Source organism: Exophiala aquamarina, assembly GCF_000709125.1.
Source record: "Exophiala aquamarina CBS 119918 chromosome Unknown aczIA-supercont1.1, whole genome shotgun sequence".
In the NCBI taxonomy this organism is placed as follows: Eukaryota; Fungi; Ascomycota; class Eurotiomycetes; order Chaetothyriales; family Herpotrichiellaceae; genus Exophiala; species Exophiala aquamarina.
Genome location: NW_013550587.1, coordinates 4196358 through 4213378, shown reverse-complemented (window position 1 = coordinate 4213378; position 17021 = coordinate 4196358). Strand labels below are relative to the sequence as shown.

At 50.5% G+C, this 17021-nt stretch overlaps 5 protein-coding genes across 5 annotated transcripts; 2 read left to right on the top strand and 3 right to left on the bottom strand.

Annotated features, from left to right (window-relative positions):
- Positions 1-261: 261 nt before the first annotated feature.
- Positions 262-1762, bottom strand: A1O9_01483 (26S proteasome regulatory subunit N7; the record flags this gene model as incomplete). Its single annotated transcript, XM_013410641.1, has 2 exons — positions 262-1242; positions 1295-1762. 2 exons carry the CDS (start codon positions 1760-1762, stop codon positions 262-264), a joined length of 1449 nt encoding a protein of 482 aa, XP_013266095.1.
- Positions 1763-3844: 2082 nt separating this feature from the next.
- A1O9_01482 (uncharacterized protein) lies at positions 3845-7967 on the top strand (the record flags this gene model as incomplete). Its single annotated transcript, XM_013410640.1, has 2 exons — positions 3845-7563; positions 7631-7967. The coding sequence occupies 2 exons, from the start codon at positions 3845-3847 to the stop codon at positions 7965-7967; spliced, it is 4056 nt and encodes a 1351-aa protein (XP_013266094.1).
- Positions 7968-8783: 816 nt separating this feature from the next.
- A1O9_01481 (uncharacterized protein) lies at positions 8784-10328 on the bottom strand (the record flags this gene model as incomplete). The annotated part of the gene is made up of 2 exons (XM_013410639.1): positions 8784-10098; positions 10165-10328. The coding sequence occupies 2 exons, from the start codon at positions 10326-10328 to the stop codon at positions 8784-8786; spliced, it is 1479 nt and encodes a 492-aa protein (XP_013266093.1).
- Positions 10329-11446: 1118 nt separating this feature from the next.
- A1O9_01480 (uncharacterized protein) lies at positions 11447-13196 on the bottom strand (the record flags this gene model as incomplete). Its single annotated transcript, XM_013410638.1, has 3 exons — positions 11447-12061; positions 12116-13047; positions 13100-13196. 3 exons carry the CDS (start codon positions 13194-13196, stop codon positions 11447-11449), a joined length of 1644 nt encoding a protein of 547 aa, XP_013266092.1.
- A 1762-nt stretch (positions 13197-14958) lies between these two features.
- A1O9_01479 (uncharacterized protein) lies at positions 14959-15786 on the top strand (the record flags this gene model as incomplete). Its single annotated transcript, XM_013410637.1, has 3 exons — positions 14959-15025; positions 15082-15568; positions 15624-15786. The coding sequence occupies 3 exons, from the start codon at positions 14959-14961 to the stop codon at positions 15784-15786; spliced, it is 717 nt and encodes a 238-aa protein (XP_013266091.1).
- Between the last annotated feature and the right edge of the window lie 1235 nt (positions 15787-17021).

Below are 17021 nucleotides of genomic sequence, written 5' to 3'. Positions count from 1 at the left end.
AAGCGATTACACGGGTAGTAGATGGACAGTCCTGTAGATGTGCCACCTACGAGTACATACGAGCTCCTCACTGACTCATCCGTATAGTCATCGGCGTGTTCGTGTTTTGTACCTTTACTGCCTTGCCGTGGCCATTGCAGAACCGGGTGCCCACTGGATGCCATCTTGCTACATTGAAGCCTCCCGAAACGCCTTGCGCTTTCATGCCGCCTCTATCATGCCAGGCATCTGTGTATTGTATGCCAGAAGTCAACCGTCTAACTAAGCACGTTCGCTTCCCCGTAATCTTACAGCCTGTCCATACTTTTGCAGCTTGGTAATCAGGGCGTCGCCTTGCTTGACCACATCGGCATACTGCTTGTTCTTGTCGTCGGGACGCGTGGTTTCAATCACTCCTTGAACCCGATCGATAGTGCAGCTAACCCGTCCACCCGCGATGAATTTGGCCAAATCCTTGTCCAGGAAATCAACACTGACCCCAAATGCCGATGCCATGGTCGCTAGTCCCACCACCCGGTATGATTGTAGGAGTTGCTGGTAGCCTCGAAGACGCATCTCCCGCACAAACCAAGCACGATGCTCATACAGGTATCGGTCGTGCGCCAAGAAGGCCTCCTCCACCCCTGCGAGGGAGGTGAAGAAGCCGCGATAGTTGCCAGCGTACAAGCTGTTGACCAGGCCTGCCAACGATGACATATCCACAGGCGCTTCTGTTTGGCTTTCCACTGCCGATCCCGAACCGAGAGTTGTCAAGTTTACAAGACCAGCTGCTCGTTCTGCTGTGGACGCCGACACATCCTTCATCTCTTCATCTGCACCAGTAGCCTTGTCTTCGCCGTCACCCAGGATGGCTTTAATTTCCGGCGCATCCACCACCTTGGCCTTGAAATCAACACGCTTTAGTGACAACGAGCCTGCAAGGACTGCATATGTGACCAGGGACGAGTAGGAGCATAGTTCGTAGCTGGTGAAGGTGGAAAGGCTGTCGAGTAGCAAGGGCGCGGCTAGGTTATAGGAGCGCACAGTGAGGAGATGTAGTCCTTTGTATGCCTTTAATCTGTTTCTCCGATCCCAGTCACCGCCGCCCTCGACCAGAATATTCGCGCGCTCCACCTGCTTCTTCACAAACGCTTTGTCGTTAAAGAAGAGGCCGATGCGGATGATAGCAAGAACGATGTCAATCTTGGTCCCGAGAGGGCCGGCCTTGTCTAGGACTTTCTCGTAGGCAGCAATTGCTTTGTCCTGCTCAGATTAATCAATGTCACTTGGAACAGAGGTATTCGGGAGGTCATACCTTGTCTCCAACGCGAGCCCAGAAGTCTGCCCTCTTGCTCCGAGCAGCCTGCACTTCTGTCTCGCCAGCCTTCTCTTCGGCGTCCTCTTCCTCCTTCTGAAACTCTTCCAGCTCTTTGTCATTCTCAGCCTTGAGCTCATTGTACAGGTTTTCATCCCAAGGTAGAATTCCTGAGGGCACGGATTTCTTAGGCGGTAAGAGGTTACTCGATACCAGAGAGGCTCGTCTCGTGGAGGGCTTCTGCGGAGGATTTACAGGTTGAGCAGTGCTCTCGCCGATTGTGTTCAAGACACCTTCAGTTGGGTGAGCCAGGTGGCGGTACAGAGGGGCCATCTTGTGCTCTTTGATGGCATTTTGAAGGTAGTTTAGAGAAGTCGGTTGTGCTGTCCTGGGAGCGGTGGCTAGAGAGAATATGTGCTGAGCAAGGCTGAGGTCAGGATATTTGGCAAATTGCGGATCAGACCCCATGGTTGCAGAGGCTTGTGCCGACTAGGTACCGAAGGGAAGATGGTGAAAGCACAATAGCGGTTGGGACTTGTGCAGATGTTCGGAATGAGCAGCAGCAACTTGAGGAATCGATGGAGGAACGCGCAGCAAATGCCAGCCTGCAAATGCGCTGCCAAGCCATGAGACGCCCAGTCTCCGCGCCGACTCGCCATGGGCTGCGACTAACCAAGGCTAGTTAGTGTACTTTTGAACGGGCTACGAAGCTACTACGACTGATTGGTGCTAGTCGGAACTCAGGGCTCAGGACCTTCCGGTCGACCTTGTTCTCAACTACGTGGAGACTCCTGTTCACCACCCGTTGACTTATTGCCTCTATCCAACACTCGTAATCATCGTTCAGCACCTCCATGTCTCATGCGACATCGCTCCCACTAAAGACCCTAACAAGCCCATGATGTAGGTATTCTAGCGACCGGCATGCAATCATCCTTGTCCCTGCCCCGTCTGCTTCTGGCCACGGACCTCGGTGCCAATGATTCAGCCTTGTTTGCTTTTTGCCTTGCGCCTTGCTTGTACCACCATGCCAGGCCTTCTCGTCTCGTATTCTGTCCTGTTGAGGCGGGGTTCTGCAAGGCAACGCCAGCTTGCAGCGGTACTTCCGACAGATAAATAGCCCAAGTCACCTTGTACCTTCCCTTCCATCAATATCCTTGTTTCCTCGGTAAACAGCGCTTTACTCTAGAAAGCCTGCCCTTTCGCTACTCAATATCTCCAGATATTGATTCAGTCTTGGCACTGTGAAGCTGCCTCCAGGCTGCCACTGGCAGTGAAATACGACTGAATTCACTACCACTCTGCCATGTGAATTTGTTTTTTTTGGTTACCCCCTGCTTCGTACCTTGTCCTTTCCTCTTCATCCCTCTTCCTGCTTGGATTCTCTCTGGTTTCTACCTTCCACCAGCGAGCCTGATCTTCAAACAATCCTATACAGGCATGGCACCGTACAAGGTTGTTCTAATCCCCCCTAAGGGTGATAGACTGGACCTAGTACTCCCCTTCGACGGTGCTGGTACCTTCCACGACCTTACTCAGGTCGTTCTCACTCGCGCTTCTAAACACCGCTCTCTACCTTCTACAATTCGACAGGAACACCTCAGACTGTGCCTCGATTCTGAAGAGGGCTTCTTGATTGAACCTGAAGATACAGTTCAGGAGGTCATCACAACAAGCGATGTGCTGTTCATCCTCTTTCAGGATGCGGGGTCTTCCCATGTACTTGGCGCGCGAAGCCTCGAACCTGTACAGCATCCACTCCAGATCCAGGTCATCATACCAAATTCGGCAAGGAGCCTTTCCAATGATACGGCTTTGCTACAAGATGGTCATCTATATCCCGCTACGACTACACTCAGGCAGATAAAGACCGACCTCGCTCACCATCTTCAACTTCCCGTCTTGGCCCATGAAGACATTTCTGACCAATCGTGTAATTGCAAATTGGCAGAATTGCTGGTGAAGAGGGGCATCTGGGAGAAACTTGGCTGCAGCGGACATGGTGCTCGCGGTTGCTCCTTTAGTGGTCACCCTCAACTCGATCCCATCCAAGGCTGTGCTCGTTGTTCCCAACCCCTGACTCCACACTTCACTAACCCGAGTACCCATGGCAAATGCGAAGCTTACATCTTGCTTCGTACTGATCTCCCATGTGGCCATGCAATCCATTCCCAGTGTCTGAGTGGAAGCGAATATGATTGTCCTGAATCCTGCTACTCAAGAGCATCACCTACACTGTCACCCGAGTTCATTATTGTTTCCGGTCCTGGCCAAATTGAACGACTTCGCGCAGACGGCCCCACACACTCAGCGTTGATGGCAGCGATCTATGCCCGATTTGGAGTAACCTTTACACAAGACAAAGCCGTACATTGCAAAGGCGGTAGGTTGATAGACACAGACATATATGACAGACTGCCCTTTGTTGCCATTTGCTCTTCCGCACGTCATAATTCTAGCCCTCTCACTAAGGCATTCGGTACCAATAATGGCCCTACTAAGCATCATCTTGATCTTCACACTATTGAAGGCCCCGTGTGTACCCGGAATATGGATTTGACACTCGGCGATGCCAAATTAGCCGATCTAGCCATCAAGGGTGTGCTCACCCTCTATGTTGTGCCGCGACAGTCGTCGGTTGAAGATAAGAACTTGCAAGGCAAGGACGGCATGTTCACCGCCGCCTCACACTGGGAGCTGCCATCTCAAACCCAGTCCCCACGGGCAATGGCGGCGGTGTTGGCATCACTTCGTGTTTTTGCTCACATCATTGGTTCTGAAGAATACGATGACGTCCGCCAGAATGAGATCCTTCGTGTGGTGCATCTCCTTACTCGATTTCCTCCGACTGTCCGTGCCGTACATATCTTGATGGATGGGAAAACACTACAGGCCAACGAAAGCGCTGCGTTGGTTCAGAGTCTTGGAGCTGTTGCTGAAGAACTGATTCCTATGGCTCTTATCTCGAATGATATGACACGTTGCCTGGAAGGTGCCAGACTGGTTCTCGGCTTGATCCTCCATCGAGCTGAGGTGCATCTGGCCAAACAAATCGGAGCCGCAGATGGCCGTTTAACAAATCCTAAACTTCCATACATCACCGCATACCGCACTATCGACTTGAGAGATATCAAGACAATGGAGCCAATTACCGAGCCAGCGTTGACAAATCTGGGCTTGGTCAACAAAAGCGTGTTCAATGCTTTCTCCTCTTCAGATATTCTCAGAGATAGTCCTGCTTGCTATCTCACTCGTTGTGACGACAGTGATGAACAGCGTCTCCGTGTGAGCTTACTATATGGAGGGGCGACTCTTGAAGCCTCCTTCTACGAAGCGAATGCCTTAGGAGAGGCATTTCACCAAGGTGCTAGCTCCGATAACCTTAGCGTCGCCCTCGATCTCAAATCTTACTCCATGGATATTCAGTACCTCGCATCGATGTGTGGAGAAACAAAACTTGTCGTTGTTGCTCCCCGTCAACTCTCGGGTGCAACGACTCCGAGTCTAACCTTAGATCGATATGGCAAGATGGCAGTTTACACTGGTCGCGCCGCATGTGCCGCACCAGGTCAAGATCATTCAGTGTTCCACCCGCTAACAGGAGACGATGAGACCGTGGATGTGAATATCATTGCTCAAAATCTGGAACCAATCATCAAGGCCCGTGAGTTGGATGGTACAAACGTCTTCGATCTGTTTAGCCCTGCGTTTCGCCGTAAGGATGCCGCCCTCCCCACGGAATTAATTGTCTTCTGCGTGGACTGCAGCTATAGCATGAAAAGCTCTTCTGATTTCGCAGAGCTCAATGACGATGACTCTGCACCAGGTCCATCAGAGTCGAGTGAGAAGCCTGATTTGGACCTAGTTCTCGAAGACGAAGACGATTCTAGTGTTACATTGGATGAGGTCAAGACTTGGCTGAAATCCCACGAGTCGTATGAGGACATCCTTGAGATTGTTTACTTTGACCGTGGCTTCAATAAGTTGCAAGCAGCCAAAGAAGTCATTACATTTCTCCGCACGCTCACTGGCCGCCACCTTACACATCTTGCTCAGAAACAGAAAAGCGTCTCCCGTTGGGCGACGTACACATATTCACGTAAAGCGTCAACACAAGAGCTAAGCAGAACGAGAAGAGTTTTCACAGGCTTGAGCATTCATGAAGAATCACTGGCACATTTCCTCGCCTTCACCGTTGGAAGTCCTGATTTTGCTGCAAAGGATTTTAGCTGGAATTATGGTGACCCCATCCCACAAACTGCGAAGAAGGTCCCGGGGAGCGCTGTCGACCTGGGACAATTCTACATTATTCCCGAAGAATACTTATGCTCCATTAGCCAGCATGTTTTCGAGGATCCTGTGAGAACTGTCGATGGGTTTACGTTTGATCGAAAAGCGATTGAAAGATGGTATCGTATTCGAAAAACTTCTCCTTTGACAGGATTAGCTATCCAGGACACAACACTCCGGCACAACGAGTTGTTGGCAAATCAAATCAAGGCGTGGGTAAAAGCTGACGATGTTATTCAATCCTTGCCGTCCACACCCAAACGAACTCGACTCGGTATTCGCCAAACAAAGGCAGTAATCGAATTTGTTGCCCCAGGCGTCCGCTTCGCGAGAGAAGTACCTGCGACCGCATCTCTCTTGGATCTGCACAAGATTGCATTCCGAGGTATGCGCGGCATGTACGCTGATTTTGCTTTATACATGGGTAGTGTACGTTTGATCTGTTGTGAAGAAAACATAGCTGCCAAGGGGGTGATGGGGAATCAAACCATCACGATTGTTCCAAACCATGACCCTCAAGATATCACCTCTGCAAATGCAGCGGTTGATGATATGTGCCTTGTCCAAGTATATGCAAGCCATAGCCCTGCGGTGCTGAGGTTCAACTACTGGATCCCCACTCACTCGCAGCTCACGATCGGCTCAATCTTGTTCCGTCAGTGGAGGTATGACCAGAAAACGAGATACAGGGGATCCAAGCTAGACAAGACTGTTTGGAGCGATCTCAAGGACGGTGGGGATGGAATTTGTTTTGGATCTACGCACACCCATTGGTCAAGCTTATCGAAAGTAGCTGCGGAACTCCCACGCGTACGCATTCGAGAGGATGAACCATTGTACGAACGTCTAAAAGATTTGGCAACTAAGAAGGACACCGACTCGTTGATGGATTTACTGGAAGCTAGCAACGAAGACCCTGCCAGTAGCGACCAGTATGGCCGCCATCGAGTTTTGAAGATTCGTCTTTACGACTATGTCGACCCAAAGAGCAGTGACAAAGCAAAAGCCACGAAGCAGAAGATTCTGTCCAGAATGTCTGTTACTAAGCAAGTCTTTAGTGCGTTTATCAATCGACTTATTGCCTATAATTTCCCAACGAACGTGGGACTGGTGACCTTTGGCACGACAGCTAGAGTGTCTCAGGATGTGACAGATGTGATAGAGAACTTCAGGCAGGCTGTGGAGAAAATGGAGCCGGAGGGTGACACAGCCTTATGGGATGCTCTTGGGCTGGCAGCTGACCATCTTGTGGATGTTGCTAAACGCTATCCAAGCATCAAAAAGAGAGTTATCTGCCTTTCCGATGGGGAAGATACCTCGTCAATCAAAGCTGTTGGAGATGTGGTGCGGATGCTGATGCGGCACGATATAGTTGTTGATTCTGTGTGCATCGGTGATGAGGATAACTCAGCTTTGAGGACCGTCTCATATTGTACCGGCGGGTACCGGTTCGTTCCCAACACGATTGAGGAAGCTTCTGTACTGTGTGAGCTGGAACCAGTCCTATCGATTTACGAACGACCAATCGTATCTCGACAATCACTATTCTTCCTGACCAATTTTTCACAACTCAGCTATCGAGCTAAGCCTAACCCTGTTACGCGAGATGAGTTCCCTGCACGAAGAACACACGACAATTTGAGGGACACATTTGTTCAGATTGGGCAGTTCGAGAGGATTGCCACCCAACAACTGTCACAGTCATCGATTGCTGCAACGACCTCGATTCGTTCAAGAAGACTACTTTTGGAGATTCGTGACATTGCTGCTCATCCCCACCCCTCTTACGATGTGTATGTCTCCGAGACCAACATTGGATTTTGGAAAGTGGTACTTGAAGGTCCGAATCACTCTGCATATGCATCAGGAGTTTTTGTCATGTATCTTGCCATGGAGGATGAGTATCCTCGACGCCCTCCACAAGGCCGTTTTGTCACCCCAGTGTTTCATCCAAATGTAAATAGACATGGCCGAATATGGTAAGCCATCACGTGTAGTAATCGTTTATTGATGCATTTGCAGCAAGCTGACAGCATATCTTCACAGCCATTCGATCTTCGACCGCAATTGGACCGTCGACACGACCAACAAACAAATCCTCGACACCGTCTTCGGGCTCCTACTTGTCCCCGAGTTCAGTGACCCTATCAATACTGTTGTCACATTGAACTACTACTGGGACGAAGTCGCTTTCAAGGACGAGGTGCAAAAGCATATCTGCAAGTACGCGAACAAATCCAGGCGGGTGCTCGGCGCCGAGATCCTGGGAGAGGGTAGCAGCAACTCAGAGAATGCAACTACAAACAGCAGGGACAGTGGCGGTGCTCCTGCACCGAGAGGGAACCAAGACACCAATGCACGAGAGTCTTTTGGCACGGGCTAGTGACTTGGTGGCTCGTGAGTGTACCAATTCACAAATTGCGAAAATCATTAATGTCTCACCGGGGATGGACGAGTCAATCTGGTCGAGTTAGAAGATCAACCACAATCATACAACAATCAGACGAAAGAACGGGACCAAGGATGAATTTCATTGTGTCAATTTCTTTGTCACTCCTCGGGTTGACCACGGCGTCATGGACACGAGTACTCCCAAATAATAATCGCCCTGAGGATAGTACCGACTGTGCGTGCGAGTGTTCGCTCGAAATACAAATGTTGAGCTCAGCTCGAGCAAGAAAAGGGGTTGTTTCTGAACGATCAAATGAGTAATGAACTATGATGCGAGCTAATCCCCTTTCCAGATAAACATGGCGATTTCGCTGGAATCGATGAATGATTACGCTCTTTCGTACCGAGAAGAGAAAACCCTGAAGCGTAGATTCTTTATTCGCTGTTCGCTGTTCGCTCCCATTTTCCCTTTTGCTAGTACAATGCCTGCAGCAGGGACTAAAGATGCTTAGGATTACGAGGGTCGAGGGGTGGGGTGTTGAAGGGGCTGGTTTCAGTGCACTGTCTTGAATATTACATTCGCTATCTTATTTCGGAAAGCACCTCGATATGCGACTATGCTGCTACCATTTCCTCATGGTATGCAAAGGTCTGTTCACTGTCGCTCCCTGTGAGTCGCTGACATGGAATTTGTGCAGAGACTGCATAAACATGTCACCTTGGCCGAGTCCTGGTCTGTTTTGATCAATCTCCAATCTGAGATATGGAAGCTCCTGGCTTTTCGACTCCAAGCCTCCTCCCACTGGTCTCAAATAGCAGCTTCTTTCTCGAGCTGATACTGCTTCGTGCCTAATGTAGAGATATCGTAACCATGGCGGATGAGGTATTCTCTGAACTTGTTGTCTTCCTCAGTAATGGTGTCCTGTCCGATGTGGGGAAGGCAGAACAAGGCTATGAAGCCGCTAAAGACGCAGAGGGCGCTAGAAACGTAGAAAGGATACTGGCCCTGTTTAATGACGTCGTCTCCCGCTGCCTTGATGATTTCCGGGAAGACGTAGTTGCCGACGAAAGCGCCGATCTTACCACAAGCTGCTGCGATGCCATAGTATTGTCCACGGATGGATGTTGCTGACGTCTTGGATGCGATCAATCCAATATTGTCTCCAGGCCCGACTTCGCCGAGAGCAAGGAAGATACCGTACATGACAACAAAGCCTCCCACTTGAGAGGGTTGGTCGAGGTGTTTGTAGATGGCAGTCATGATGAAGCCGATGATCCCTTGGAGCCAGACCCCTAGGATGAGACAGTACTTTGGACCAATCCAATCCGAGAGGAAAGCACCGGCAATAGCGCCCGGAACGTAAAAAAGATTGATAACCGTATTCCAACCGAAAGCTTTCCAAAGAGGCGCGGTGCTTGGGAGCAGAAACACGAGCCATGCCGAAGAGTAAATGCTGAAGGAGTATGACGAGAAGTCGTAGATAAACCAGATCAAGGCAACGACTGTGAGTCTGAACCAGTAATACTTCAAGATCAGCCAGTATGGATAGTGATTCATCTTGTTTCGATGATATTCCTCAGGTTCCTGGAGCTTAATCCGAAGCCAGAGAAGAGACAGAGGAGGAATAATACCGAGCCCCAAGGCGACCCGCCATACCGCTCGCAAGTGGTTTTCAGTGAAAATCAGAACTAAGATCATGGGCACCAGGGCAGCAACCACAAATCCCACGTCGATAGAGAGATTTGTAAAGGCAATAAACCACCGGTTACGATGGCCTTTCTTCAGCTCTCCCGTGCTTTCAGCTGCGGCTACGCTACCTGCCGGGTATTCTCCGCCGATGCCGATACCTAGAAGGAATCTATAGGCGGTCAAGGCAGCGAACAAGCCTTGGATACTCCCGCCAGCACCGTAAGAAGCAGCTCCCAGAGCGGAAAAGACAATTAAGATGATGGTCGAGATGAGAAGTGAGTGTCTTCGCGACCAATGGTCAGACAGATACCCAAAGACAAGCTGTCCAACAACAGTGCCAGCAAAGGCGATGGAGGAGACATTGTTCTGTGCGTCTGATTTAACATATTCGTCCTTGTAGATCAGTTTGAGGATAGTGTTGACACTTCCAATGCTAAACGAGAAAAAGGGGTCAGCTACAAGAGGAAGCTAGGACACAAGTCACCAGCAAGGAACATACACGCCATTCAAATAACCGTCACTGAACAAGCCTGCACCGCAAGCAAAGACGGGCCATGTCCTTTCCCATCGGCTCTTTGGGGTGGCATCCAGAGGAGCCTCGTGGACAGAGGGCCGGCGTTCGTCAGGTGCGTAGGCGTCGTCAATTGATTTTTCGGTCGCCATTTTGGTGAGAGGACAGCTTGGAGTCGGCAGAGGCTCAGGCTGCGAAAGTTATGAGAGTCGTACGGACTTCGATATTCCGAGAAGAGAAGGGGAAGTCTTTCACCTAATATACGTGAGAGGATCACCTGGATCGGTGGACAACGACCAAAAGAAGAAAGTACACGCAGTAGAGACGGACTGGCCGCGGCTGCCACTGACTGCATGATGTCGTCGAGATAAGCAGGTGGGGCACAGATAGAGCACCGTTCAAGTTGGCAGGTGCGAAGTGTAAACGAAGCACAGCATGATCGCAACTGCGACACTGCCAGTGCATGTTCGAATCGTGGAAGGTACCAACGGCGGTTGTACGGCACGTGCAACCCAGAGAGGCCAAAGAAAGTGACGATCAACGGTTTCTGTGCCCATTGTGGACAAGTCCAATGCCGATGACTGGCTTCATCATCGGACACAGAGCGCCACTGTTGTAACTCTGCCGGTCAAGGGTGGGGAGCTCCGACTCGCGATTAACTAGAATGCTCCGAATTGAAGCTCTGCTTTGGGAAACGTGAGATTTGAAGTCACATTTCCTTTCACAGGCCGCGTGGACTCCCCCTCAGACCGATATCGAAGAGTGCCACGTGCATGTCTTTGGTGCTCAACATTGGCTGTCGTTGCTGGCAACACATTCAGTAGTATTTTACGTTTCCAGACGCGATGGCGAGGGTGACGGCGATGCCGAATAATTAAACTTGCATGCCCAGACGGCCAAGGCAAAGCTTGGTTCTCGCCTTGTTTCTCTCTAAACTACCACTTCGATGATTCTTGTGTACTAAGTACTTTGTGGTAGCCCCTCCGGTAGCATTGAACTGATTTGAGCTGAGTGCACGTGGCTTGGCTACTTCGATTTCTAGTTATGTAGTATTGTAATGTAGGTATATACTAAGTATAGTAACCCCCCACCCATTGAGACATACATGGCTTCTTTCATCAACTTTCACGGCAGCGGCCAAAGTATGATGCATACAAGCCTCTCTAATCTGATTGAAATCTGATCCTCTGGGACAACTTAGGACAGCATATGATCACTAACAAATCGGGGGGGGGGGGGAAGAAAAGGCTGTACATGTGCATATCGCCTGTTACAGCTTTGATTTTCCTCCCTTCTGCGATTCTTCCTGTTTCGCCTTTTCCTTCAGCACTCGCCTTAATATCTTACCTGCAGCACTCTTCGGGATCTCTTCGATGAACCTCACGCCTCCTCTGAGACGCTTGTGACTTGCCACTTTTCCCTCAAGCCATTTGACGATTGCTTCCGCGTCCTCTTCGCTGTTCTTTCCATTGGAAACCACCACATATGCTCGAGGCACTTCGGTGTGTTGTTCTTCGTCATTCACTCCGATGACTGCCACATCGTCGATATCACTGTGGTCCATAAGCTTACCTTCCAGTTCGGCTGGTGGCACCTGAAATCCTTTATACTTGATCAGCTCCTTCACTCGATCTGTGATGTAGAAATTGTTGTCCTTGTCCTGGTAGCCGACGTCTCCGGTCTTGAAGTAGCCATCCTCGGTGATCGAATCTTTAGTCGCAGCTTCATTTTTCCAATACCCTTTGAATACATTAGGCCCCGACAGCCACAGCTCTCCTGTTTCCCCTGCGCCGAGCTCCTTGCCTTCAGCAGATATATACTTGGCAGTCATACTTGGGAACAGCTTTCCAACACTGCCCACGGAGGAATACCACTCATCCCATGGCTGGAAGACAAATGGTCAGGGTCCGTAGGAGTAAAAGTGGAGTCAGCAACCTACCTGAGTATGTGTCATGGGACTAGTCTCACTCAATCCATAGGCTTGATTAACCTTAACTTGCAATCGTTTATGAACTGCGTCAACGAGCTCTCTAGTCAGAGGTGCAGCGCCACTCGTGATCATCTTTAAGCTGCTCAAGTCATAATCATCCACTAGGGTGTCTCGGGAAAGTCGGACAATAACGGGCGGAGCGACATAGACGAATGTAATCTTATGGGTTTGGATTGCCTTCAGAAATACTTCGAGATTGAAAGCCGGCATAACCACAAGTTCGATGCCGCGGTGAAGTGGTTGGTGAACGAGTCCAGTAAGTCCATAGATGTGAAAGAAGGGCAAAACACCCAGAATTTTGTCCTCTCCCGACGCATACCACTTGCCAACGCAGCCTTGGATCATCAAGACATCTGCTACGATGTTTCGGTGGCTTAACATAACACCCTTGGGCAACCCTGTCGTGCCAGAGCTGTACACGAGGAAGGCGAGATCAGCATCTGGATTGGCCTTTCTCCTTCGATAGCGGACGGCACCTGAAGTCTTGCGAATGTTCGTCCAATGCTTCACCTTGTGGCTTGCGTCCCTCTTAGATCCAAGCAGTATCACGCGATCTTCGGGGATGTTCGACTTTTGGGCCGCTTTCATTGCTGTGGACAGGAAATCTGCTGTTGTCACGATGGCCTTGGAACCAGAATTGGTCAGCTGAAAAGACAGTTCATCCACGGAATATGCTGGATTCGCAGGCGATACAATGCCACCCGCAAAGAAGACGCCATAGACGATCGGGGCGAAATCGATGTCGTTAGGTGCGAAGACGTTTAGAACATCGTTCTTCTGCCAGTCCCAGAGATTCCGCAGACCAGCGCCAAAGGCGGCGGCCGCCTCCTTGACATCTTGCCAGGTGTACTTCCGGTGCGAGTCTACTGCTCGATAGATCACTGCAATATGAATCAGCATTTACATGATCAATTTCAAATTGCCTGTGTCTACCTTGAGAGTCGGGGAAATCTCGGGGTTGATCGAACATAAGGCCCCAGAGGTCGACATTTGGAATCCGTATATCGGGATAGGGAGATCTGGTAGCCATGGTAACGTACAGTCGGATGGATATCAATGAGTATATGACTCCAAATTGGGCAAAGAGGGAAGACCGAAAGTGCGGTCAAATGGATGTTGAGTTGATGTGATTGCTAATTAGATAGTCGTAGCGGCCTGGCCCAGGAATTGCGTGGTCAAGGAACTAGTTCGTTCATAAGACGCCTAGAGTATGTACAGCCTACAGGATCCCGAGGATGGAAGTGGTAATAATGTCATGACGACAAATGTTGCACATGAATAGGGTTCAAATAAATGCCTACCGTATGTGCTCACCATCGAGGTTAGGGGGCTCTTCAGAGGGCTCCACGGGCCAGTAGCACCAGTGGTCCAGCAGATGGAATGGCGAACACAGCATCCCCGCCGACAGTCTGAGGAGAGTTTAGCTGGGGAGAAGGACGTGGCTCGGTGGTAGGTGGATCAATCCTTCCGAGTAAAGCCTCGGCTTCAAATGGCCCCGCAGAGGCTTTTCCCATATGGAGGGATGGGATGGAACTAAGGCGGGCTGACATATGAGAATACACTTGTACGTGTAATGGATAACACAGGAGAGGTGGAGCGAGAAGCCGATGGTTTGCTTAAGCATCAACCTAGGAAGGAATGCAGAATACGAGCTCATTGGCAGGTGCAGCTACTCCAATATACCTAGATACCCGTATAGCAGAACAGAGGACAAGGTACGGAATACCTCGTGGCCGTACAAGTTGCAAGTGCAGATGCCATGTCTCGTACTCAGGGCCGAGGGCTGAGGGGCCCGCAAAGTTGCATCAGATACCAAGCGATGTCAAAGAGATTGATGCTAGCCTAGCAGTATGCCATAGACATAGAACTCGGTCTCGTCGCCTCCCGCGACAGGTGCTATGGGCTTAGCGGTCACGTGCAAGGGCTGTGTGCGTTGTGAGACCAACCAACAAGTTACCAGTATGTGCTCCGGACCATGACTCCCAATAGCACTATTCCCAGATTAAATCCAGGTACGCTACCACAACGTTTGGCTCATTAGCAGTCATTCGATCGTCGGCCCGAACAGTGTGCGGATAGTCAGAGCTTGTGTCAATCCTGGTCGTCTGCCTTTATGCCTTCTATTCTTCCAATCAAAAGCCTGGGGCTCCTGGGCTATTACCAAGGAGCCTACCTGATGATAACTAATTCGCGAGGTTTGCCTGGTCGCGTCTAGAGGATATGTCTGTCCAGGTTGCGCGTGCGGTCTCTATCATGACTCCTCTGGTCGAGGAAGGGACAGCATAATGGTGACAACCATGGACACTTGATGAGTGACCGCCGAGTGGTTCAAAGTCCCAGTGAACATCGCGAGATACAGTATCATTATTATTGAATGCAATGGTGACCATTGGTGCGTGTCTAAGGAGGTACTTGTCAGTCTGATACTGCCTGAAGGTACCTTGTATGCAGTACAGTGTCACAGTGTGTAGCCGTCGGTGGATGGTGGTGGGTTTTGCCGAGGCACAACAACCGGCAACCAGGCGTCGTGACCTGTGATTCGCTTGGCATTGGCATATGGCCTCCCATCTTCCCATCTCCCCATCTCCCCATCTCTCCAGTTCCCATAAACCCTCCCGCGTCAGCCCTTCATTTATTCTCTCCGACGGCTTTGTTGCCGGCTGCTCACCCTTGCACCAACAATCAGTGGTTGTTCTTTCACAATCCCAGGTCGCGTACTCGACGAAGCATCACCCTCCGACTGCCATTGCCTTATCTTCACACTGCGGGTCTAGAACTTCCGAGTTGCAGCGATGGTCGCAGATGCACTAGTTTATCACCCTGCGGTGGCACATTATCTCCGGTTTGTCGCGACAACAGGTGAGTTGGTCCGCACTGTGTCTGGGCTTCCCATGCTTACCACGTTTCATGCCCAGTGGGCCGCGATAAGGTCCTCCGTACGATCCAATATTTTGCTCGATTCTACTCGTGGTATCTCTACCGTACCAACAACCCGACCAGTGCCATTCAACCGTGGACCACCATCAAAACCCAATTTGGTCTCACAAGAAAGATCTTGCGAGTGGGCAAGTTTGTCGAACATATTCGCCTGGGCTCCGAGTTATACGATGCGGCCATGAAGTCAGGAAATGGGGACAAGGTCACCCAATATCTGCAGGTCCTGAGACAGATAGGATATGCGGGATACCTGCTATTTGACACCTTGACCGTATTGGACGCGATGGGCGTAAAGAAAGACCCTCGGGCAAAGAGCCTACAGGCTACTGCATACCGATTTTGGTTCTCAGGTTTGACTGCCAGTGCACTTGCTGGAATCTACAACCGGTACAGGCTCAGCCAGCGCGCAAAGGCTGTCAATGAGAAGGATGCTGAGGCCAAGGTGGATAGCATTAGCATTGCGAGGTAAGTCACAAACCACTGAATGCGATGAGTGGGCGGTGTTCTGACAGTCTTGCAGACAACAACAGATTGTGAACATCCAATTGGTTTCGGATCTCTGTGACCTCACAGTTCCAAGCACGGCTCTCGGATATGCCAACTTCGACGAGGGTATCATCGGTCTCGCAGGAACTACCAGCAGTCTACTTGGCGCCTGGGCAGCATGGCAGAAGACTGCATAAAAGGTTGAAGGCTGAAGGTGACCGACGTGATGGGGCTTCAGGAAGAATCCATCATATTGCGGATTTGAGCCGGCCCGCGTCCCAGCCGCACACATGTCCTCGAGGTATACAAGTTTGTGTCAGTCATCAGGACCCAGTTGACAGATGCTGGATCCAGTCACCCTTGTGTTTCTAGGGCTGTAGTAATATGGAAGACCTGATTTGGAAAGACATTGGCTATTTCCCTCCCAGCCACAATCATTGCCGGACGGGCGGAGTTTCAGCCCAGATTGATCGACTCAAGCACAATGATGTAGTGATCCTATATTTCAATGGCCGCATGGGGTCTGGGGATAATCATTTGGTAATCGTGAGCGTTTTCTAGCTGATTACGACATTCCCCCACATGCCCACCGTTTGTGATGACTCTGGGTCTTTGTCTCTACCACGTTGCCATAGGTCCCATGGAATACTTACGGAGCGTGAAATGCTGAGCGTGCTATCAATCCATGTTGATTTGCAAAAGATCTGCCACCCGAACACTCAACCCAACTCAACACCGCAGTCCCCACTACCCGGTTTCGCACAAGATCTGGATTGAGTTTTCAGCCCCATGGAACGAGAAGTGCCAGTGGCGCACGGAAGGGGAAATCAGCCCAAGCGGATGATGGAGCTTTGAAAGGGAAACCACTATCCGCATTCCCAATTGCTGGCTGCTGCAGAGGCAAAGAGGCGGGGGAGTTCTCCAGGTGGGCAAAGGGGATTAGGTACGGAAGCACCAGGTACAAGGAATCCAGGCGGCTAAGCTCTTCTCAGCTCGCCATTTGCCTCCTCCTTTGCGCGTCCTTGTTCTCGCTCTTCTCTTCTGTGGTTTCGCTTTGTCGTCACTTCCATCTACCTTTTGCCTCCTGTTCTCGAGCTACCCACGATAATAAAAAGGGCAACGCAACCATTTTCGCATGCTCCGCAGTGAGCTCCAATTGCTAGGCCTTGTGAAACCCACGGTATATCACTTCTTCCAATCAGCACGCTTCGGGCAGAGTCGGATAGCCGTTGCCAGCAGAAGTTGGCCCTGTTCTCCCGATCTCTCCCGTCGACCATTCGGAAACAGCCCTACACGGCATCTTGGCCCAGGCCTCAGAAAGGTACAAGTACAATATCAAGGACGCTGCTTGCAAATGGCTTCAGATTATTCTGCTCGTCTTTCAGCTGTCCACCAGATTCGGCCTCAGTCTCCTTCTCCAGCGACTGGCAAA